We start from the raw sequence: 25,362 nt of genomic DNA on the forward strand, positions 1-25,362 counted from the left end.
CTGCCAACGCAGCAGCCAGTGGCTCAAGTACTTGGGGCCCCTGCTTCCCATATAGGAGACTGGGATGGAGTTCCAAGCACTGGGCATCATGTTGGAGAATGAAGCAGTAAATGGAAGATCTCTCTCTCTCTCTCTCTCTCTCCCTCTTCCTCCCTCCCTCCCTCTCTCTGTCAAATAAATATTCCCAGAAGTATCATTGGGCAGGCTGCTTTATAAGTAAGACATGGTTACTTTGTGTGTTAGATACAAGACTTCTAAATGGGCCTTTTCATTTCACCTGGCATGTTAGCTCTAGAGTTTGGGGTGGCTTTAAAGCAACACTTGAGAACTTGGGCAATTACTTTTGTGATGAAACAGCCCAGATCCTGCTGCTCTGGGACCTACATGCCTGAATACGCCTTTGTTCTCAACATCTTTATCTGGTTGCTGTGGCGTCCGATTGCTTTGTCTTTGCCTAAGTTGTGTGTGTGTGTCTAGGGCTTCAACCCTGTCTGGGGGAATAACTTTTGTTGACATTTAGCAGCAATATTTAGAGTGTATTTTGTGAGAGAAGGAAGTAAGGAGAAGAAACTAGAGAGTGGAGTGGTTAAGAGAAAAGGAGGAAAAAGGAGGGGTGTGTGTGTGTGTGTGTGTGTGTGTGTGTGTTTAGAAAAAGAAAACATGAGTAGATGTGTAGGCGGAAGAGTACCGAGCGAGCGAGCAAGCAAGCAAGGGCCTTGTGTCCTCGGGGTGGCGAAATCTTGGGGGAGGGTGGTACGCAGAACCCAGGCTGGGGCGCAAGCCGGTGAAACTACTAATGGATTAAAGAACCTCCACGGGGATTTGCTGAGGACAATCGCTGTAATGTGTTAGTCATCCATTATCTGCTTCTATTTTTGCAGGTTCTGAATGATGACTGACGCGGGTTGGTGTGAGCTCCCGCGCGGTCCCCGTCCCTCCCCAGCCGGGAGGTATCCGCACGCCTAGCCCTCCCAGCACCAGGGCAGAGGCGGGCAGATCTGGAGCCAGGCAGCGTCCGGCTCCGTCTCGCACACCGGACAGCCTCGCGCCCCCAGTCGCCTCTCCTTGTCTCCGCTGTCGCTCGCCGCTCTCGCCAGCCAGGCAGCCGAGTGTAGTCGCCGCCGCAGGACGCCCGCCACGCCGGGCATGAAGTAGCTGCGACCCGCGACGCCGCTGCCCGGTCCTCTCCAGGCGGGGCCCGAGTGGCATGGCCATGGCCGGCCGCGCACGCAGCCTGCTGCTTCTCATCCTGGTCGCTCACGCCAGCTGCCTAGGCTTCCGAAGCCCACTTTCAGTCTTCAAGAGGTGGGTGTGCGTGTGCGTGCGTGCGTGTGTGTATGAGAGAGAGACGCAGCATGCCTGGGTGCGTGGTGTTGGCCGCTGTCATCACTTTTAGGAACCCACAAGGCTGCTCTGTCGGGCTCAGACGGCTTGGGCTGAAAGCCCAGTAACTTCTTGTAAAATCAGCCTTGGCAAGAAAAGAGAAAAGAAAAAAAAAAGCCCCAATCTATTGCTGCCAAGCTGCTATGGCTTTTGAAAACTCCGATTAGAAGTTATGATTTCCAATACTAATCACTCCCTCTTGGGGAGGTATTTGGGAAACTACAGTGCAGTGGCTTCTAACTGCTCGCAGAATAAAAGATCAAGATGGATCAGTGGTGGGAAGCAAATCAGGGGCTGCCATCGCTCACGAGGAACCGTTGAGCCCTTTCGCATGCCTCATAATTACCATATTAAATATTTATGCCCTTGTACATTTGTAATTCACATCGCCGTCTTTTATTTTCCGCCTCATGCAACTCTGCCTCCTGTCAGGACTATGGCTGTGGGCATTTTTGTTGTTGTTTATTTCTGACCAATAATTCTTCTCAGTGTCTGTTACAGACTCAGAAACGTTTCTGCTGGGTTATGGTGAACAGTTTTGCCATTAGAAAATTGGCATGCCCATGGTAATTTCTGATAGATCAATACTGTGTCCTCCTTCACTAGAATCCAAGGTCTGTTTTGACTGTGCAGTCAGCTTTCCAATGTAGATTACATGGCTGCTTTTGTAATTTATGTTTTATTTACAGATTAGGTGTCTGTTGTTCTTGGATGAAATAATGCAATTTTGAGTATGTTCAGAAAACTGATGTAGTTTTTATTTGTTCGGTGCTTTCACTGGATCAAAACCAGTAACGTTCAACCTTGAAGTCACAGAGTTTTTTTTTAATTACCTTTTTCAAGTTTGGATTCTGTCGTGTTTAGGAATATTGAAATTATCTTTTTTTTTTTTTTTTGAAGGTTTAAAGAACCTACCAGGTCATTTTCCAATGAATGTCTTGGCGCCACCAGACCAGTCATTCCCATTGATTCCTCTGATTTTGCGATGGACATCCGCATGCCTGGGGTGACGCCCAAACAGGTGAGGAATTCTGTTATCTGCACTAAAGTAAGGGGACTGCATCCTAAGGCGGAGTAACTTCTTTCAAAGTTTTTAAAACATTTTGTGGTCAGGGCTGCTGGGACAGGGCTAGGTTTGGAATGACTGAGTGCTGTAAGAAGGAGGACCTCTTTTGAGACAGATCTTTCAGCTACATTTTCTTTCCAACGTTTAAGTCCTGTTGCTATTTGTGGTGAAAAACGGAACGTGCCAGGTTGGCGTTCTGAGATTGTGGAGGGACAGCGTCAGGAATGCAGCATGTGAGTGTGCAAGGAAATATGAAGACTCATTCTGATAAGGGGAAATGGCCCCAAGCAGCTGCCCCTGAGAGACTGCTCTGTTGAAATACCCTTCTGTGACTGCCACAGGTCGAGAAATTAAAAATATGCATTTACTGCCAAGATTCTGGAAAAGCGAAACATTCCAGTCTCTGAAAAATTAAGAGAACTGTGCATCCCGATGGCCGAGTTTTCCGTTCTCCGGTTTGCTTGGCACAGGCGGTGTGTCTGGAGGAGTCGGGCTGGAGCCGGGCACAGGTGGTTCGTGAAGCCCTTTGAGCAGCGCTCCGTGGTTGCCAGGGCTTTTCTGGCTGGGACACGCACGAGAGGCTCACACTGCTGTCATGTGTGCACGGTGCTCCATTTAACATTAAAAGGCCAGAATTAATTAGACTTTGAAGCCAAGCAGCACCGGGATTCATCTGTATCTAGGGAAGAGGACTTCTGCTTTTGAAAGGCTGTAGACCTGAAAGACCTGAATGTCGCAGGACTGCCTGGCAGGTGACTCACTGTCACAGATGACATCTATCTTTCTGTCTGTGTTCTCCCTCCCCTCCCCCCGTAGTGGGGAAATAAAAGTATTTTACTTATTGTGAAAAATTTCCTTTGGAATCAACATCTTATAATGCTGTAGCTCTGGAAAATATACATGGGCCTTTTACTTGGGGACTAAAGACTGGCAGCAGCTTATTTGAGGATTGGTGGGTTAATTAACCACGAACAACTGCTTTGCCGTTGCAAAAAGACCCTCAACCTGCCCTCAATGCAAATGGCCATGCAGTTGCAATTTCTGTGCATTTCACTGTTACCGCCCTGGCATCTTCCGCTGCATTTGCTGCTTATTTAGTCTTTGGGCAAGAAATAAAAAGTGTGATGAGATTGACGCTGGGTGAGAAACGAGATGGCAGCTGCCGGTGAAGTGTGCCTCTTTTCTCAGTTTTGAAAGTGAGTTTTTCCCCTGTGTTTGCTTAACCTGTGTTGCTATTACTGCTTTGAAAATGTTTACTAATTACTCTTTCAGTGTTCCTTTCAGAGAAGACTATCATCATTTTATCATCTGTTGTGGTTCCTTCTTGTTATCTTTCTTTTCATTATTAAGAGTAATGACATTTACATATGGTAACAATAACAGTGAGCAAGTGTGTGAGGATCCGTTAACTCAGAGAAAGCTGCTGGAGGAACTGAGTCATACAGCAGGTGGAAGAGCTCAGAAAATAAAGACCGTTTAGTTTAAAAAATCTTAACAGTTTTTCAGACAACTCCATAGCAGTGGAACATAAATGATGGAAATGACTGTCTTTGATTTTGGACAATTTGCGTTCAACTTGGCCTCAGGCAGTTCGTTGTGCATTGTCTTCCCAGCATAACCAGATTGCCCCCAGCTCATGCTCTGAGACCATTTGGTTCCCCGGAGCTTTCCATCCAGCCTCGGCAGGTGGAGCACAGGGTGTGGGATTAGCAAGTAGGTACATCCCACTTCCCACTTCCCATTCCACAAATGGTTCAGAGGTAAGTGGGTGACCTAGCACAGCCCCGTCAGACCTCAGGACTTGCTTGTGAATACATTGTTCGGGTTCATGGGAGCAGTCGGCTTGTAGAACTGGAGCCTGCTGAGCTCCCAGGAGCTGTGTCTCGCATAAAGCTGGTGTCATGGAAACGGTGCGAAGACACAGGAAGACTGCATGCTCTTGTGACCTCACTACTTGGTGAACTTGCAGTTAGCTTCGCCTTTCTTACGTTAGCCAGGTCAAGTTGCCTGGGGTTTGTTTTGGTTGCAGCTGAGTCTGTGGCTGGGTAAGTGGTTGTGCTGGGCCTGATGAGCTCAGAACTGTCTCTGGAATACCTACACTTTTCCCTGTTATTCTTGATTGGCCACATGTCCTGAGTACCCGGCTGGGTGTGAGGGAAGGACAGGTCGTACACCTGGCCATTTCCCTGAGAAATGATAGACTTCCTATTGAATACACCTGGGAAGGGATGACTAGAACCCCAAAGCCATTCTCTCTCCAAATGCAGTTCTCTTTGTGAGAAAAGCCTAGAACTTTCATGCCGCAGTTTTGGTGAGGAAAGTAATTGTTTCCCAAACTTCAGATTAAATTGAGAGTTACTGCAGACCCTTAATCGGATGCATCTAGGTCTTCCATGTAGGTGGGAGGGGCCAAGTGCTTGCGTACGTGGTAGGGTGAGAAGGAGAGGAGCCAGAGGTGAATCAGTCACTCTGATATGGGATTCGAGTTTCCCAAGTGATGTCCCAACATGTGTCAAACACCTGCCCCCCAACTTGCATTTTTTTAATGGCAGAGGATCGAGAAGAGTAAGATTTCAAGGAAAGAGCAAGCGCTTGAGTTGGTAGTGGGGCTAGACCAGGCTGGTTAAAGCAGTGCGTTCCTTTGCCAGATTGGAGCATTGTGCAAGTCCTGGCGCTAACGTATCAGTGAATCTGGTTTGAATCCTTTCCTCTGGAAACCCGTGATTGTTAGTGCGGCTCGGACAGAGAAACAAGCAGATGCAGAGTAGCCAGAAAGGCAGCCTGGGACTGCACAGATGGTGCAGTGACCTGCTACTGTGTAGAGCACAGGTAGATCAGTGTCTTTCCAAAGACCTGGGAGTTGTCATCGCTTTGGCCAGACGAAAGGCCTTCATGGCAGCCACCGCCGATGACTCCTGTTAGGCTAATCCAGTAAACCCAGAGAAAGCAGTTTATTGCCCATTGCAGTGCTAGGTTTCTTTTTTAAGGCTTATTTTATTTTTATTGGAAAGCCAGATATACAGAGGGGGAGAGACAGAGTGGAAGATCTCACATCTGTTGATTCACTCCCCAAGCGGCTGCAACGGCCCAAGCTGAACCAATCTGAACCCAGGAGCCTGGAACCTCTTCTGGATCTCCCAAATGGGCGCAGGGTGCCAAGGCTTTGGGCTCTCTTCGACTGCTTTCCCAAGCCACATGCAGGGAGCTGGATGGGAAGTGGAGCTGTTGGGATCAGAACCAACGCCCATATGGGATCCTGGCTTGTTTAAGTAGAGAACTTTAGCCTCTAGGCTACTGTGTCGGACCCACAGTGTTAGCTTTTAATCAGCATAAGCTCATGCTTTCTTTCCTCCCACTTGAAAAGTTGTTGAATAATGTCCATTCCGTCTTAACCAGTGTTCTGTTAATCACTTTTTTTTTTTCAGGATTGAGAGGATTGGAGAGAAATAGTCTAGGGTAGAGATGAAATAAGGATATGGTGTCAAATTCGGCAGAGCCACAAAATGGTGATCTCTTTCTCTCCTTTGCAAATATTTTGTTTTCTTTATCGCTAATCTACTTGAAAGGAAGAGTGCTAAAGAGGAGGGGAGAGGGAAAGGAGGAAGGGAGGAGGGAGAGAGAGCAAGAAAGAGACAGTGAGACAAAGAGAGAAGGAGGGCACTTGAGTGGGCTCCTTGTGGTTGGTTCACTCCCCAGTGCTTGCTACGGCTGGGGCAGGACCTGGGTGCCCAGTCCAGACCGCCCACGTGGGCAGCAGGAGCTTAATGACATGCGCCTTCACCTGCTGCCTGCCACTGCAGTTACCAGTGACAGGCTAAGATCCAGCCAAGCCACGGTCCCTTAGCCAGGCAGAACACATCCTTCTCCCCCGCCAGGTCTCATTTTAGTCCTTTCTCTGTTGCATTGGTTTCCTTATCTTATGTGGCCCCCTGTGGATTTTTGCTGTCACCAACTGTCACATCAGCAAACAAACGGATTTGACAATCTGCCTGTTCCTCTATGGCCACAAAGAAGTGCTGTCCTCAGTCCGATGAGTAACTGTCCTGTGGTGTTTGATTTTTTTTTTTAAATAAGGCCAGTGAAGGCATTATTAAAACGATTTGACGTGAAGTTGACGGTTACATCTAAGTCATAGCCAGGGGTTAGAATGGAGGCTTTGGAAGCAGGCCAGCAGCATTCTGGTCACCATTCTTGCAATTTCAGCCCTAGCATGTTTCTTAACCTGCTAGTCTTGTTGCTTCCTCTGTAGAAAGGGTAACAATAGTGAACAACTCAGGAAAGTTCTAAAGACCAGGTGCCCTGTGCGGGGGACGTGCTCCCCAGTACCTGGCAAACACGACTCTATTTTTAGCTCTTGTATGATCACCTGAGTCTTTGACTCTATAGCTGAGTGACGTCACGTGGTATTTGTCTTTCTGTGCTTGGTTGGTTTCACTTAACATCATGACCTCCGTTGTGCCTGCGCTGCTCAGTGCAAATGCCCCTCCAGCCTGGCGCCGTCATTGCCCTTGCGTGAGCGCCCAGGAGAGGGACTGTGGGTTCCTGTGGGAGTTCCAGCTTTGCTTTTTGGGGGGAGCACTGCTGTCTTCCACCAAGTCGCACTCATTTACAGGCCCACCCTTCGCCTTCGCTCCAGAGCTTGGCCACCACTTGCTATCTTTTGTCACTTGGTTAAAAGTGAATCTATCCGGAGTGGGATGATATTCTCATCCTGGTTTTGCTTTGCGTTTCCCTACAGATTAGTGCTGTTGAGCATTGTTTCGTGTAGCTAACTGCTTGCTATATTATTTCTTCTCTTAAGGCACGTCTGTTTACATTGACTCTCCATGTTTTAATTGGATCTTTTTGTCTGTTCTTTGCTGTTGAGTTGAGGGAGTTGCTTGTGTGTGGGATGTTGGACATTCCTCAGATGCATAGCCTGCCAATGTATTCTCCCGTTCTGTGGATTGCCTTTTTGCTCTATTAACCGTTTTCTTTTTGGGAAGAAGTTCTTTAGCTTGATGAAATAACCTTCTCCCCCCCCCCCTTTTTTTTAACTTTAGCTTTTGTTTCCTGTGTGAACGCGTGGGGTAAGGGTGTGAATCTAACAAAAAAAACTTTGCCCGTTTGTTTCTGAAGCATTTACTCCTGTGTTTTCTTCTAGAAGATTCATGACTTCAGGTGCATATAGGTCTTTAGTCCATTTTGAGCTGATTTTTTTGTGCAGTGAATAATGAAAATAATGTCGTTTTTGTGCATTTGGATTTATCCAAGATTTCCAGGTGTTTTTAGAGAAGCTTTCACAGAGAAGACCATGCTTCCTCTGCTGTATTTCTTAGCACATTTGTCAAGCATCAGAATGTGTGGGTTTACTTCTAGACTATTCCATTGGTCTGTTTTTCTGTTTCTATACAAATAAAATGCTGTGCTGCTTTCAATTGCTATGGCTTTGGGATGTATTTTATGTTTTAAGTTAGGTACTGATTTATTCGGAAAGCAGAAGACACGGAGAGCTCCCATCTACCGATTCACTCCTGAAATGCTCGCAAGAGTTGGGGTTGGATCTGGTCAAACCGCGAACCAGAAACTCCATCTGGCTCTCCCCCGTGAGGAGCAGGGATTTCATCATTTGAGCTGGATCCCAAGTAGACATGAGACCAAACCAGGCACTCTCACCTGGATGCAGGCGGCCCAGAAGCAGCTTAAGCTGCGGCTCTGGGATGCCCACTTCCATTGATACATGCTAGAACCCAGGCAGTGTAATGACACCTGCCTGGTGACTTTTGCTAACGATTGCTTGGCCTGTTGGGGTGCTTTGTGCTTTCTGTTGATCCAGACAAGTTTTGACAGTGCTTCTCCAGTTCCGTGAAACATGGCGTTGCTATTTCGGTTGGGAGTATGTTGAATCTGGAAATTGTTTTGGGTGCTTTAAATAATTAATGATGTTAATTCTCCCAGCCTATAAATACACGATGTCTTAACATTTCTTTGTTTCTGCTTCAATTTCTTTCATCAAAATGTTACGGCTTTCATTGTGGAGCTCTTTCACCTCTGTATTTATATTTATTTCTTGGTATTTTTTAAGTTTTTTGTTTTGTTTTTTTTTTAAACTATTAAAAATAGGATTGCTTTATTTCTTCAGGTCATCCACTATTGGAGTGTAGTGACACTCCTGATCTTTCATTGTTGATTTTGTACTGTGAACTTGACTGGATTCATTTATTCTAATCATGTTTGATGGACTGATCAAAGTTTTCTGTTTAAGATTGTGTCGTCTGCAAAGTGTGACAGTTCACTTCTTCCTTTCGAGCTCAGGTGCCCTTTATTTCTTTCTCTTACTTCATCATTCCAGTTAGGATGTCCAGTGCTCTTTTGCACAGGAGTGGTAGAAGTGAAGAATCTGTCTTGTTCCACACCTTGGAGAGGGAAAGCCCTCAACTTGCCCTCTTCGGTGTGCTGTTAGTTTTGGCTTGTTACCGGCAGCCTTGAATTTGCCGAGGTATTCTTATTCTCTAATTAACTTGATCGGAGTTTTGATCCTGATGGGATATTGGTTTTTATCAGATGCTTTTTCTGCATCTATTGAGATAATCAGAGGATTTTTGTTCATGTGGAGTGTCACGTTTATTGATTCGAATATGTTGTGCCATTCTTGCATCCCTGAAATTAATTTCACTTCATTAGAGTAAATTAATATTTTCATGCATACCATTGGATTCAGTTTCGCTAGTATTTGTTGAGGATTTTTTTTTCTAATGGATTCATTAAGGATGAAAGCCTGCAACTTTCTTTTTTGCAGTGTCTTTGATTTTTATATCAAGATAATTCTGGCCTTGTAGTATGAGTTTTGAAGGATTCTTCCCTTTTTTTTTTTTAATGGTTTAAGAAGAACTGGTATTGGCTGTTTAAATGCTTCTCTGGAGTCTGATGTTGCATTTCAGTGGATTAAGTTGTTGTTTGTGATGCCAGCATCCCTTATCAGAGTCCTGATCCAAGTCCCTGCTGCTCTGCCTCCGTGCAGCTCCTGCGAGTACACGCCTGCGAGCCACCACATGGTAGACCCCGTTGGAGCTCCTGGCTGCTGGCTTTGGCCATTTGCAGTGTGAGCCAGCATACGAAATCAATCTCTCTCTCTCCCCTTTGTCACTCTGTCTTTCAAATAAATACTTTTTTTTTTAAAGAATGGGTACATGGATGAATTTAGCATTGAAGCCATGTGGGCTTCTCTTCGGTGGGAGATATCTCATTACTCAATTCAGTTACTTATTACTGTTTCATTTAGGTCATTGAATTTCTTCATGATTCAATCTTTGTTAAGTGTGTGCATCCAGAAATTTGTCTGCTTTTTCAGCATTAACTTTTTTTGAGGGGAAAAATACTCAGGCAATGTGTGTTCAATTGTAGTATTTTGGGAAAAGAGCAGTAAATGAGATGAAAATGCAGTGTCTCTTCCCCTAAACCTAGACGTGATGGTATGCTGCAGCAAAGAAGAGCACTCTCAGGAAAACTCGGTGATAACAGAGCTGCATACGAAGCCTGTTTGATTTACTTTGCTATTTCACATTGGTGTTGTTGTTTTTCCATGTTCTGTTTTGAATGCTCAGGGTTGGTGTTAAACAAGAAGCTACATGTCAGATTCTCAAATGATGTTTATTAATGACTTACCCCTTTGCTTCATCAGCAATACTCAACAAGGTGAGTCAAATAATTTTTTAAAATGGTGTGGCTCTTGTAACTTATGAATGAAAGTCACATGTAATACATTGCTGGTGATATGATTTTAAGTAATGGCAGTTCCTCTTATTTTTACCCTAAGTTTTTCAGTGTCTACTTAGGGAAGGGATGGTTGCACTGTTAATGTTTTTTTTTTCTATGAAAGATTAAGATTCAAGAAAAATTTAGCAGTCTGTCCAAAGCCAGTCAGTAAGGGGAAATACATAGATTTAAATACAGCTAGACATAAACCGGAAGTCCATGCTCACTTTAGAATTCTGTATGACCAATTTGTTCATGGCCTGTGTGTCTCCCACAGAATATGTGTGTGTGTAATGTGCACATAGACATTTCAGATTACACACATATTGTGAGAAACATAAACTGTCTTTGAGCACGGAGATTATGTGTGGTTTTTTGGCTCCATCTTACATCCTTGAATAACTTCTTCTTATCTTTTCTCACGCCCATGTTCAGAGTAGTGCTCTTAATTCTGGGAGCTGTTTCTAATTATATGACTACTAAAGAATACCTTGCAAAGAGTCTAGTTTACTATATTACAGTTTTTATTCTTCCTGTCTAAATCTCAACCAGAGATTAGCAAATTATTTCTTAAAACGTATAGTAAATCTTTTTGCCTTGTTAGTCATTTAGTCTCTGTTTTTACTATTGCAGTTAGATAATATATAAATAAATGTCCTGGCTGTCTTCTACTTAGAAAAAAATAATAAACTGTATTTATTAGAGGAGTCAGTCATGGGCTATCCTTTCCTCAACCTGGATTGAAACAATTGCACATACCATTTAGACGAATAAATCGATTTAACCTTTGGCATCTCATGAACTGTGCCTTTGGATTTACACAACACGAGGAAGAAAAATACCACTGCAAGGTTAATAGCAGCCTGATCTCTGTTCCTTAGCTACCTGTTCCACTTTCATGAGCAAATGATCATAAAGAAGAGTCCTTTCATCTGGAATGTTGCTTTTCAGATTTCCGCATCTCAGCAGATCTCCTGTGCTCTAGTGCCTCGAGGCTAGATACACTGCCGAGGTCTTTATCGGTGCCCATCAGCAATAGACCAGGAAATCCTGTTGGCTCTGCCTTCCAGATATTCAAACCCCACATTTCCCAGTGCCAAGGCTGTCTTTCCTGCACTGGCCCAAGAACCATCATCTCTTTCCTGGATTGCCGCAGCGGCGCACCACGTTGGCCTGCCTCATCCTTCTGCATTCTCAGGGCCTGTGTACCTGTTACCACAGAACAGTTCATCTCACGCATACACCAATGCCCTCAAGGAGTTTCCTGCATTACTTAAAGCCAAGAACTTTATAGCTGTATTTCCTACCATCTTTCCCACACATGTCTTACGCTACTTTCTGTATTATAAGCAATGTCAAGGATAAGCAAAATCAGATACCACCAGTATAGTGGTGAGGTGAAAATTTACTCAGTGCCGATTATTGCAACAGGAAAAAAAAATCCAGTGTGAAGGGAGCTGCACTTTGAGTTATGTAGCAGTAACTGGGAATTTGAAAGGGAGAAGTAAGGAGACAAGCCTGTCCCATGAGAGTTAGATCCCAGTTGAGACACCTGCATCCTGTATCACTATGCCAGGATTTGAGTCCCGGCTCGGCTCCAGCTGCAGCTTGCTGATAACATGCTCTCTGGGAGAAATCAAGGGATGAGTCACATGGTTGGGTGTCTGCCATCCACTCGGGAGAGCTGGATTGGCCTTGACCCATCAGTTAACGGTTACATTTGAGGGGATGAACTCGTGGGTGGATGCACTCTCTCTCCCTCTCTGACTCTCTGAAATTAATTTTTTTTAATAAACAAGGAGACAAGAGGAGGCAAGTGAGGTCTCAGTGGTGCCTTTAAGCCCTGCTCTGTGCACTAGCTGGTAAGGACTCAAGTCTGGGTGCTGTCCTGTTGCAGACAGTCGGAGACACAGGACTGTTTTCTCCGTGTTGGCTGGAATGGACTGTTAGTGACAGTGAAGAGTTTGTCAAGCAAGCACTTTAAGGAAGGCATAGTTTTTAAGGGATGTGACACTGGGCTGTTGGTGTTCATTCAAGACCTTCTAGGCCGTGAGTGAGGCTTAGTGGAGAAGACCTGGGCAGCCTGGGCTGGAATTTAGTCAAGGAGATAATCATAATCCCAGTCATTAGATGCGTGAAGTTCGGAACCCTGGTTGCACCAGTTCCTGGCTGCAAGATCTTGGTTAAGGTACTTAAATCTGGACGCGTTTCAGCTTTGCATTCTATAAAATAGGGTAGTGATAGTAATGATAAGATTGTGGTCAAGTAACTTAATGTCTTCAATGCTTGGGAAATTTTGTTCTTTCCATCCCAACGTTGCAATGGATGAGTTAATGCATGTTGTCACGTAGCTAATGTGAGACCCTACATGATAAGTACCTTAGAATAGGTGAAGCTAAAAGTAGTTTAAAAAGTCAGGCTGAGCTTGAAGAGACTTAAAGTAGGACTGTAGTAATTTTCTAGAGCACATGATAGAAACGTACTAGAATCTGCTTTTCTCACTTATTGCATTAGGAAGATATTTGCAAAGGCAGTTGGATTTGAAAAGTGTTGTTCACAGTAGAGAGGGAAATATGAAAATAAAAATTTAGAATTCCGGTTAAAGGCACTGTTCTAGAAATAAACACAGGAAATAATCAGAACACAACTTTTGTGGTTTTTTCTTCAAAAGTATCTAGTAATGTTTAAAGGTACAATGTACTGAGAAAACAGTTATATGCCTTGGGAACCCAAAATCATCACTGTCATACATGAAATATTCAGATGAACTTGGTTAAAAATGCACTTACTAGGAGGTATTTGCTTTGTCATATAAATCCCCAAAGGCAAGTTTATAAAGCATTTGAACATTTCTATCAAGAGAATAAATATATATATATAACATATCGTGAATATAATTTAATACATCTGAACAAAATTTATACACTAGGAAGAAAATACAAAATCTTTTCAAACATCTATAAAATGTTTGTTTTTAAAAAATCCCATAACTCGACATTAATAAACTATTTGCCTAACATATTTCAAGTTTTAATACTCTCCTTCCAAGAGTAGTCCAATGAAACTGGAAATATGTTATGAAAATATGTTATGGAAAATTTAACTGCCTAGAAGGTAAGGATGATTCTTCTACGTAACCCCTGAAACAAGGAGAAAATTGAAATTATAATTGTCTAAAAAGTAATGACAAAAAATACTTGGTAATAAAACTACAGACTGTACTAATACACTATGCAGAGAATTGATAGCCTTAAGTTCTTATGTAATGAAAAAAATAGAATGAAATAAAATTATGTAAATACTTTATATCAGAAATGGAGGAAAAAGCAGTAAAATTGGGCAGCCTTTCTAGCACAGCCGGTTAAGTTGCTCTTTGGGGTGCGTGCACTTCTCTCTGTCACTCTTTTTCACTTAAATAACCAAGTTAATAAATACATCTTTTGTTGTTGTTGTTGGAAAGGCAGATATACAGAGAGAAGGAGAGACAGAAAAACATTCTTTCCACTGGTTTACTCTCAAGTGGCCACAACGGCCGGAGCTGAACCAATCCGAACCCAGGAGCCAGGAACTTCGTATGGGTGTACCATAGGGGCACAGGGTCCCAAGGCATTGGGCCATCCTCTACTGCTTTCCCAGGCCACAAGCAGGAAGCTGGAAGGAGAGTGGAGCAGCTGGGACATGAACCTGCACCCATATGAGATCCCAGTAGATGTAAGGTGAGGAACTTAGCTGCTAGGCCATTGTGCCGGGCACAACAAATACATCTTTTAAAACAAAATAAAATAAATGTGCCAGAGTTAAGAAAGATAACAGCCTGAGATAATAAGGTGGCTACAAAATAGAACACACACATATATAATAAACAATTTCTTTGGAATATCCTAAAGATTGGACAAATGCTAAAAATTAAGTAGTATTAAGAATAAAAGATTAAGAAGAATATTTTCACATTGTAACCTATAACTCTGTGTTGGGAAATCATATAAACTTGATTAAATCGTAGACTTTTAGAAACCATTTAATATCTAAATTGACCTAAGATAGCTAAGGGTGGTAGAGGTTACAAAGGTTTTATATGGGCCCGGCGTGATAGCATAGTGGTTAAAGTACTCGCCTTGCACCAGCCGGGATCCCATATGGTCACCGGTTCTAATCCCAGTGGCCCTGCTTCCCATCCAGCTCCATGATTGTGGCCTAGGAAAGCAGTCAAGGGTGGCTGAAAGCCTTGGCATCCTTGCAGCTGCGTGGGAGACCCGGAAGAGGCTCCAGGCTCCTGGCTTCGGATTGGCTCAGCTCCAGCCATTGCGGTCACTTGGGGAGTGAACCTTCGGACAGAAGATCTTCCTCTCTGTCTCTCCTCCTCTGTATATCAACCTTCCTAATAAAAATAAATCAATAAAAAAGAAAGGTTTTATACACACCCAGACACTTAAAAATGAGAATTAGTTAACCAAAAGCAGATTGAGAGTGACTAAAAATGCACCTGAGAGAAGGATCGATATGCCAAATATACAAAGAGGCCCTACAGATTGCTAAGAAGACAAATAGCTTAAGAGGAAATGAAGAACATCAATGCTAAATTCATATGAACATTCAACACTGTTAATAAACTGTTAAATTATTAAGTGAAAAGGTGCTACCTCTCTTGACCCATTGATCTGGCAACAAGTCCAAGAGCTTGGTGCAGAGTGTGTCAGGATGAGAAGGGGTGGGCAGTCCGACCGCGCCAGAATGGTGAGTGAGTGCACTCCCACCCGCTCTCTAGGACCGTTACCAGTGAAATCCTTACCATTAGGCACTGAGTCTTTAAGCATGGAAGTAGGTGTTCCTGCCTTTAGCTGTGAAGTAAGACGAGCAAGCTGACACAGAATCATGGGTGGAATATGATTCCATCCTAGTGCAGAGAATCCTGAAGCCCCCCGGACATGTGGGCCAGGAGGAAGTGAGGCAGCGGCTCAGCAAGGCACAGCCCTGGGAGAGACAGCGGTGCAGTGCGATGACTGCAGGTTCCCTGATGGATGTTTGCAATTGCTTGATCGTTAGAACTATTACCTAGTATTTTGTAATTATTAAAAATTAAGAAATACACATTAACGACAGCACACATAATACAGCCGGGTCTTCTGTATTCCTTGTGTAAAGCTTTCATGGCTCAGAACTCTCTGGAGGGGTTTTCTATACAATGCCTCTAATTGATGAATTTTTAATTCCTATGCCTCTGCTTGCGTGCTATTAAAAGAGCCTGATTAATTGAAGAGTTTAGCAACTTGGTACACGTTGGTAACAAACAGAAGCCGATTTGTAGGGGGTCATCCCTCTATTATAGTTGGTCTGAAGATATTTGTGGAAGGCAACCATGCATATCTTTCCACATTAGCAGGAAAGTGATTCTTTGCACTTATTAACCACCAGAAAAAATCCTCTTTGTTTCACTTGTTTTCAGATTTATGTAGTCTGAATTAATATTTCAATAACCCTATTCAAGAAAGGCATTTGGAACCATGCCACGTGAGGGCTCCTTTCTTTCAGCAGAAGTGCAGAACACAGTCTTGCAAGGCACAGATTGTTGTCCATGGATAATGTACTCTACTTAATCAAGTATATAGGGACAAATGTGGTGTGCAAAGTGGAGATGTGGTGTGTCCATCTACGCAGGCATTTTAAAAGAGGAAGTTGTATGAAAATAGCAAGTTCCTTTCTGTTATGTAGTGTGTTACACTCCCACTCCCCATTAACCCAGTACTAAAGGAAAACATTTGCCATGGCAACATGGATTTACAAAGGGCAAATGATGTTTGTGAGAGATTGGAGTATACTTCCCTGCATGGATTTTAGATGCAAACACACTTAACACTTGAACAACCCAACTTAATAATTTTTATCTCACTGGAAAGCTTTGCTTCGTTAGTGGCTATTTGGCTGAAAATAGAATTTAAAAGTCAACAAACTTAACACAAAACTTATGTCAATTGAAATACAAACATAATTCTATTTACCTCACTATTTCTGCAATTGATGTTACCCTTTATAATATTTAGCTTCCTCATTTTGGCCATGTTAAAATATTAATTCTGATCTTCCTAATGTATTTTTCATAAATGCTAAAGCAGTTTTCCCAGAGTGTACTGGTGTGATTTCGTCTAGCTGACTCTGGCTGGGAAGGCATAAGAAGGAAGATAAATTGGTAGCCTGAGTAAACGCAAGTGTTAAAGAGATGGCTCTTACGGGGTCATGCAAGTTTGGAAGTTAACAAATAGTATCCGTGGTGTTTCTCTGCTGTCATAACCGCTCCATAACACAAAGTGGAAGAAATTGTGCTCAGGGGTGAGGAAATTAAGTTCTTACCCTAAATAGCTCAGAGTCAAGAGCAAAAATATTCATCTTCCTCAACATGAATGCTCGGACTCTGCCCGAGGTAAGTACAGAGCTGTTTTGTCCCTGTCATTACCGAATCAGCACGGGCAGTGCGGTCCTGGAAGAAGCCCATGGCTGTTGGGCGTAGGGGGGCTCTGCACTTCTGCAGTCAATTATGGTAGGAGGCAGGTGAAACAAATAAGGTGGTGCGTGCAGTCACTGCCCGCAGGATTCCCTGCCCACTCTGGTTTGTGATGACCAGAAAACCTCCTGCGGAAGCCAGAGATTGGAAATGCCACCGAATCAAATAAAAGCCAAACACAGCTCTGTTCTAATGCTTTCAAGTCTACTGCTGTTTGGACTTCAAATTGATTGGATGACAGGGTCTCATCTATTTCCCCACTTTTCTCGTTCCTCAACATGTGTTCCCCAGATCCCAAAGTGTCACAGTTGTTGGAAACAAAAAGTTTCTAAATATGTGAAGCCAGAATAATTTCCTTGCTTTTAAACATAAACTCTTCCACACACATTTATTGTAGTTAGGAATTTCACAGAGAATACGGATTAGGAAATTTGTAATTCACTTTCTTGTTTACATTGGTGAGGAAGCAGAACGTTCATCAGGAACCTTGTCTTATCATTGTGGAAATCAGGAAGCCATTGAGAAGAAATTTACTGGACAGGACAAATTCAAACCTAGTGAAATTCAAACAGCTGGCATGTAGGTTAGTTTTAATAGAGTACAGGCATATATAAAGATTTGATTTTTTTATATTGAAATATAAATAAGGCTAGAAATATTTCTTTTTAAATATCAGTCTGCCAGGCTAACTCCTTAACCTCAAGCTTTATCAAATAGTCTTATGTCACCATTGTTCTTTACATTTATTTTTTCACTATTAAATGTCATTCATTACAAAGTACCTAAACTACTGTGTATTACAATAAATGAAGTAACCCTGGTAATTAGTCATTACTTGCAGTGGTCCTCTTTGAGGGAGAGGAGAGAAGTTTGGATTCATCATTTTATGAATCAATTTCAATTTCATGTCTCTTTATTGCAATCACCCCTGTTTCTATCCTTTCTGAAATCTACTGGTAGGAATATTAGTTTCCTTCCAAGTTTTGTTACCATAAACATGGTAACCTTGGGAAGTAATGCACTGGTTAAATAGCTAGCTAATTAAGTTAGATTTAGTGATTCTGAAATGTGTATTTCAAGGCAGTATTGTGGATATAGGGACAATATATACAGAGAATAAACATATAAAGTTTTGTCGGTTTAAGAAGAATGTAAGTTTCATGAGAGATACTTGTCTGGTTCACTATTGCATCCCCCAGACCCAAACTAAAGACTGGAGTCCAATAAAGATTGGTGGAATTATGATTTTTCTTTTTTTAAAAAAAATATTTATTTGAAAGGCACAGTTAACCGAGAAAAATAGGGAGAGACACAGAGGTCTTCCATTTGCTAAGTCACTGCCTAAGTGGGCACAAAGACCAGGGTGGAACCAGCCCAAAGCCCGGAGCCAGGAATTTCATCCAGGCCTCCTTAGAGGATGGTAAGAGACCAAGGACCTAAACTGACATCCATATGGGATGCTGAAATCCCAGGCAATGGTGACTTTACCTGACCTGCTACAATGCCAGTCCTAAATTGATTTTAGAAAGGGATGCTGTGAGTGTTGTGGGACAGCAGGTTAAACTGCCGGCTAGGTGGCCATATCTCAAATTAGCAGTGTGTGAATTGAGTCCTGGCTACCATATGACCAATGACTCAAGTAGTTGACTTGGGTTGGGTATCACCGTGTGGAAGGCTAAGCTTCTGTTTCGGAAGCCCTCATCCTACATCAGAGTGATTGATTCAATTCCCAGGCACTCAGCCGCTGATCCGACAGCAAGTGATGGGTCCAGCACACACGGGCCTCTGTCACTGCTGCAGGAGATGCAGATGGAGTTCTGGCCTCCTGGGCCTCCACCGGCCCAGCCACAGCCATTGTGAACATCTGGAGAGGGAACCAGCAGATGGGAGATGTCTTTTTTCTGCTCCTCTCTCAGGACTGCTGCCTTTCAAGTAAAATGAAACAGAGCTCTTTTTTTTTCCCCTTTATTCAGAAAGGGAAAATACTTCCTATCAAAAATGTTCCCTACCTGACCCCAAACATGCATGCGTATATACATCCTGAATGGCTGTATTGGCATGCTGTAACCATATTGACTGCAAGTTAGGAGTGTCTTCTTGCCAAGGATAGTCAGGAGTGTGAAGTATTTTTGAATTTAGTGTTTTTAGGTTAACTGCTTGCTTGGCTTTTCTCCTAAGTTTTACTAGCATATTTGAGGCATACTGGAAACCAAAGATTCCTAAATTTCATGTGGAAACTTTGGGAAATACCGACGAATCTATGCAGCTCATGCCCACCACTGTGAGTGACACAATACAGACTATTTCCATTAGCTCAGACAGGACCCTGGTGCCATTTTGCCCTCCACTGATTCCTCGCCCTAATCCCTAGCCCCTGGCAATCACTGATCTTTCTGTCTTTGTAGTTTGGCCTTTTCTAGATTTACATATCAATGTAATCACAAAGGCATAGAGTCCTTTGTGTCTGTCTCCTTTCACTTGGCTTTGAGACATCTGTGATGCGGAGTGTATCAGTCACATATTCCTTCTTTTATTTCCAGTGGTGGTTGTGGAGGAGTCTGGATTCTTAAGTGATGATAACCATTGTATTGTTGATTTTTTCAGTCAATATTGTTTTCTTAATATTCTGTGATAGTGCCAGTCATAGTCAGTACTCAGAAATCATTAGTCATCCTTCATTTTGACTAGATACAATTCTTATTCCAGAATCCAGGGTTAGCTGGTTCCTGCCACATGATGTCTTCTTGTATTTTTATGCCCTGCTCTTAGAATTCCCTATTTCCTTTCACAGGAAGCCCATTTGTTAGTCATTTAAGCTATTATTTTTTCTGCCTATTGTAAAAATGGTAGGTTTTTTGCCTTGTATTTTTACCTATGGAAATCCTAAGCTTCACTCTTGTGCCCTTTTCACTGTGAACTTGAGTCCCTCAAACTAACTGCTCTGAGTACTGCAATAATGTGTCCTGTGTTTGCAGACCTGTTGTCGCATCACCTACAGTGATTCAGCTTTGTTTTCAATCTCTCACTCTAAAGGGTCTCTGAAAGCAGTGACCGCATCTTCTTCATCCTCAGGCATATCTTTAGTGATGTGTGTTCATTACCAAGCTAACAAATATCACAGTCTTTACTTAAGGAGCCAATCTCCTGTTTGGAAGAAAGATAACGTTTGAAGGATTCTGGATTGTGTTTTGTGTATGGAAAATTCTTGGGAAGCATCTGTGGATTAATAGATCACCCTTGAATACATAGCTACCTGTTTCTTCTGCTCTTGAGTCATGTTAGTTGGCTGCTGGCCCACTGATACACTAAGTTTTTCTACTGAGAGCTGTGGTCTCAGTGCCTTGCACCAATAAATACTTGTTAATAGATACCTCTAGGTTATGTTCTTTGGTGAAGGCCCAGAACACAGAAGCAAATATGGATTGCTTAGGCAGTCAGCGTTCAAATAGATTTCTGTTTTAGTGAATATCTTAGCTCCTTTGCTAAAAGGTTAGGAGCCACATTACACCGTCTATCTTCCTGGGGGTCTGAATTGTGTGCTCCAAACCCTGCCACCACCTGCACTGGATCATCATCTGCTCCTCTCATCAGAGGCCCTTCCAGGGGGTTGCCTGATCTTAGACCTCCTCAAATGGAGCTAAATAAACCTTGACAGAAGTAATTTGCCTCAGATATTTTATCTGTAATATTGGCAAACCGACTGATAAAAACATTATTCAGATTGTGACTGCAGTCCATGTGAGGGCAGGAAACCCGGTCTCACCCTGCTCATGATCTTGTCTTCTGTGTCCAGTGCAGTGTGAGACAATAGTGGACTTAATATTTGTGGGACAGACAGACTAACAGGACATGACATGTGGCTAGGTGAGTGGGTGTGTTTCCATTGCTGTTCTGCAGTTAGAGACCTAACCATGACTAATGGCAACACTTCCTGATCTATTTCTGGACCTCAGGTTTGTAACCCCTTTCCTTTGTATCCCCACGGTTTTGCCCCTGTTCCATTGAAGTGGTCTTCCCACATGTCTCACCTGTTGTGACTAACAGTGCATCTAAACAAACCTGAATTTCAATTCACATCAAATTGAACTGTATAAATCAGAGAAAATTCTAAAATGGAGTCTAACTAGACTCCCAGGCCTTGTATTATGAAGTCTACTGCCTTCCTCTCTGAGAACTCCCCAACATACCTCCTGTCCCTTCTTCAAGTCCAGGTACTGCCTCTGCCTGGGCTCTTAGACCCATTTCACGATTGTTGTTTTTTTTTTTTTTTTCAAACGTCTCAGCATAGAGCAGCTTCCTGGTATCTTGGATTACCCGAAGTCTTCCCTCCTAAGAAAGGACCTTGTCAGGGCTTCTCAAATGCGGAGAAAGTCTACATCAGATGCTTTTGCCTTTGAGACTCTGATTTTATAATTTTGCAAATGCTAACAAATGCCAACACAGAATTATAGAGGCTGGGATGTGCTTGACATTTGGCTGTCTTCTGTTGGCTTCTCCAGCCTCCTTACTTCCCCAGGAGGCTGAGCTCTACAGACTGTATTAATGGGTCTCTGGTTTTCAGTTGGCTTAGACCATATAGTATGAACAGCTGGCCAAAGACGGGAGAGCAGGAGGAGAGTGAGGGCAGAGGTGTAATATTCTTGACCCGTTCTCTAAAGGCCAGGAGATTGAAAGTAACTGGGTTTCTCCCTGATGGCCATGGCTCCTGTCAGTCTCTCCCATGACTGTAGTGAATTCTAGTTTTTGCAACTTGTTTTCTTCTTGTGTGCTTCATGGATTTTCTTCTGCTGATGTCAGCTGTTTGTTTTATAAACCTGTAGGGTGTCTGAACACCTTTTAGGTGCTTCCATGGACCTGATCTACTCCTTCAGTTTTGATTCTTTGATTAACAAAAGCCTTCCTTCCTAACGCTGAAAGTTTCTTTCGAAGATGCAGTTTATTTAGATCTAGAACCTACAGTTATTCTGAGGCATCATCAGGTCATTTTGCTTCATAATTTATTTCAACAGACATTTTTTACAAGATAAGCGTATTTAAAAGGTATGTTTAAATGAAACAAGGCTCTAAATCTCTAATGGTTGTCTACTTTCTCTGTTGTGTTTTGTAAGAATGTTTGCTTTGCCATCGGAATGTGGTCCACGTGGTAAGTCATAGTGACCTGTCTCTTTTTAAACTTTTGAGGATCTCTTTCTCTGTCTTTTTTGTCTTGTATGTGTGAGGAGACCAGGGTCTATATCCCAGCACATATCCCGCATTCTGTGTTTTCTGATTGTGTCATTTTGTCCTGTGTCCCTCTGTCTCATCAGAGGCTTGATGAAGTGTAGACTAGAATTTTTGGAAAGTGTATTTTGTAGGTGTTGGTGTACATTACCAACAGGACGTACATGTATGTTTGTCACTCTTTTTGCAATGCTAGTACTGCTTGCCAAACTAGGAATTATGAGATCCAGTAATCTATTACATGAAAAATGGCCTATCAGTTTTTCGTCTGAGGGTTTTAACAGCCGTGGGTAATCATCATTGCTGAAGTTCATGAGACATTGCATGGAAGTATTCTAATTCTGTCATTCCTCCTGAACTTGTTAGTGGAAACAGTTCTGTCCCAAGAAACTCTACTTCATGAATTGTTTGATCACATTTACATATCATTTGTTTTGTTGGTAAGATTTATTTTAGTTCAGTAACTGCTGGATGTTTGCAAAAGGTTAAGTTTTCTTACAACATCTGCTGAAGACCACCGACTGTAAGAACTTAGTCATATACTGAAGATAATTTAAGGTTGTTCATTTTTATGGTGCTTATAATGCTGTCTTGTATATGTAAGTCCAGGAAAATGTAAGAAAATACAAATGATTTTAAAGCATTGAATTTACGCTTTTGTTTAGTATTGATAATTTTCCAAGGCTGACTTAAAGGAGGAGGCACTGAAGGGCAGTATGTATGTTTAGAATGAAAAATGAACTAATGTCAATTAAAAGCGTGTCTAGAAAATGGGCATTTGCAGTTTCTACAGCTACTCAGTTCATTATAATAATAAGTCCATTAACTTTATGACAAGTATCCACCCCTGGGAGTTTGGAAGACAACCTCTGTAGACTCATTTATTTCTTTAAAATTATTAATCTTACAGTTGAATGGAAGTTGGAAAATTATAGTGGAATAAATTTGGTTTGAGAACCTTCTGAAAAAAGCATAAACAAAGTCCTTAAAAGAAAAAAAAAATGACTCAATATTTGGGAACTAGAACCAGGCCCTTTATGAAAGGTAATTAATTAGTAATATATGTAACAAAACTCAGCAATCTCAAACAACATTTGCTGTGTGTCAACTTCCTACATCAGGTGATCTTTAGTAATAAAAAGCAAAATAAATCAAAGTTTTAGCTTTTAAAACAGCCCAATAATAGGAATCAAACTTTAAAAGGAACTCTGTCATAGCTACCTAATGCTGAAATAGAGATGTATATGACATGCAATGGAAACATCAAAGAACGTTCCAAAAAATATTTTTATATTTGATCTTACAGCTGTTTTTAAAGATTTATTTCATGTTTATTGGAAAGATTTACAGAGAGACAGAAAGATCCTCTATCTGCTGGTTCGCTCCCCAGGTGGCCTCAACAGCCAGAGGTGACCTGATCCAAAGCCAGGAGCAGGGTCTCCCATGAAGGTACAGGTTTCCAGGGCTTTGGGACATTCTCTACTGCCTTCCCAGGATGCAAGCAGGGAGCCTGTGGAGCACCAGGGACATGAAACGGTGCCCATATGGGATAGTGGAACATATGAGGCAAGGGTTTAGCCACTAGCCTATTCGTGCTAGGCCTTATAGTTATTCTTAAATGTTCAAAGCCAAGAATGCAAGTCTGTTGAAATGCTTCTTTTATTAGCTGGAAATCTGAGGAAACTGAATAGTTGCCAGAATCACTGTGAAGGAGGCAGGGAGGAGCATAGTGACTTAGCTTTTCATAACTGCATTAAATATATGACTGACCTTAAGCGTAAGTAACCTCTGCCTGTTATACCTCTTCTCTGGAAGGAAGGCGAGCATTCTTCAGAAGATAAAGTTGTCTTACGTTATTTTAGAATGGAATTGGCTTTCTATCCCTTATTTCTGTCAAGTTCCCCAGGCGTGCTAAGTTGGGAATTGATATTTCATCCATTCTTCACCCTTTATATCTTAGGATATTTTGGCAGGTAGTTAAGAGGTGCAACTGAACATGCCTAATTGGCTATCAATTTAATTAACTTATTTTATTGGACTGGAAGACAGGGATTCTAAAAATTTTTAACATTTAAGGGCAATACACTAAGTGCATTTTTATTGTAGATGATCTTTCGGTAATAAAATATTTTATCTGCAGAAAATCTTTTGATGATCTTTGAATTATCTACAGTAAAGCTGTTTACTGCTGCTTAAACCTAGAGTACAATAATGTGTTTTTTTTGATCTCACAAATGTGCTGTCAGGACCTGCTGGTTTCCCATTTTATTTACCTTCCCTCTCCCTTTCTTGTCTAAGAGATCTCTGCTTACCTTCCAGTGTTGTTCTGCTGAGGCCTGGAAAGTGAGCCCTGGTTTTAAGCCAACTATGATCATTCCTTTTGCCTAGGCCTTACATTTTATTCTGGCTGTTTCCTGGAACCTCAGTGCTCCTGGGAACATTTCCTTCTTGAGAAGGCTCTTAAGGAAGAAACCTTCCCTTTGTGTACTTTGCGATAATGTGTACACTAGGAGATCCAGCAACCATCTTGTGATCATGAAGAGAGAATCCTGGAGATCCAAGGCACTAGAATCAATGTGACAAAGCTCAAGGATGATGCCTGGATGATATTGTTGAGCTGCTGAGAGGAAATTCCTATGATCACATCTGTCCTACATCTGTACTTTGTGTTATGTGGGAGTCTATCTCTGTTAAAGTCACTTGAAATTGATCCTCTGCAGTAGCCAGCCAAATGTATTTGTATTACTGAAAACATTTCCTTGACCTCTTACATAGAATAGAGATGCCAACTGAGATGATTATTTCCATTTTTTCAAATTTTGTGCATAGTGCCACTATAGCCATGGGAGTGAAGATGTCTGCTTCACAGAATGGTTTCATTTTCTTTGGCTATATACCCAGCAGTGGGACTGCTGGATCATATGATAGTTTTTGTTTTAGGTTTTTGAGGCCCCACTGTCCATACTAATTGACTTCCTTCAGCGGGGTGCAAGGTTTCTGTAGTGTCCATACCCTTGCCAACACTTATTGTCTTCTTTTTTCTATATAGCCAGTCTTTCTGGAACTAATGATATCTCTTGAGGTTTTAATTTGCGTTTCCCTGATGATTAATGATATTGAACATTTTTTTCATGTACTTGTGGATATCTGTAGATCTTCTTTGAGAGATAACTGTTTGTTTCTCCTGGCCATTTTTAGTTGGATTGTTTTCAAGGGCATGGGGCTGTTGAGTTCCTTGTGTTCCTTACATATTCTAGTTGTTACCAGCTTTTGAGATGTATAGTTTGCAAATATTGCCTCCCATCCTGTAGGTGGTCTCTTCACTCTGTTGATGATTCCTTTGCTCTGCAGAAGCTCTTTAGTTTGAGGAAATTCCATTTGTCTGTTTTTGTTTTTATGACCTGTAATTTTGTTGTCTGCTGGAGAAAATCTTTGCCGTTCCAATGTTCTAATCTGTTTCCCC

The 25,362-nt window shown here is 42.2% G+C and overlaps 1 protein-coding gene across 8 annotated transcripts in view; it reads left to right on the forward strand.

The window, feature by feature from the left end:
- Positions 1-1,084: 1,084 nt before the first annotated feature.
- PAM (peptidylglycine alpha-amidating monooxygenase) overlaps positions 1,085-25,362 on the forward strand; it is a 153,601-nt gene continuing 129,323 nt past the window's right edge. For all 8 annotated transcript variants that reach the window (XM_004586180.3, XM_004586181.3, XM_012927316.3 and 5 more), the window contains exons 1-2: positions 1,085-1,305; positions 2,284-2,404. In XM_004586180.3, the coding sequence (XP_004586237.2) occupies positions 1,208-1,305; positions 2,284-2,404 (219 nt within the window). In that variant the 5' untranslated portion in view covers positions 1,085-1,207. The remainder of the gene's footprint in view (positions 1,306-2,283; positions 2,405-25,362) is intronic.

This window comes from Ochotona princeps, chromosome 28, assembly GCF_030435755.1.
Source record: "Ochotona princeps isolate mOchPri1 chromosome 28, mOchPri1.hap1, whole genome shotgun sequence".
NCBI lineage: Eukaryota > Metazoa > Chordata > Mammalia > Lagomorpha > Ochotonidae > Ochotona > Ochotona princeps.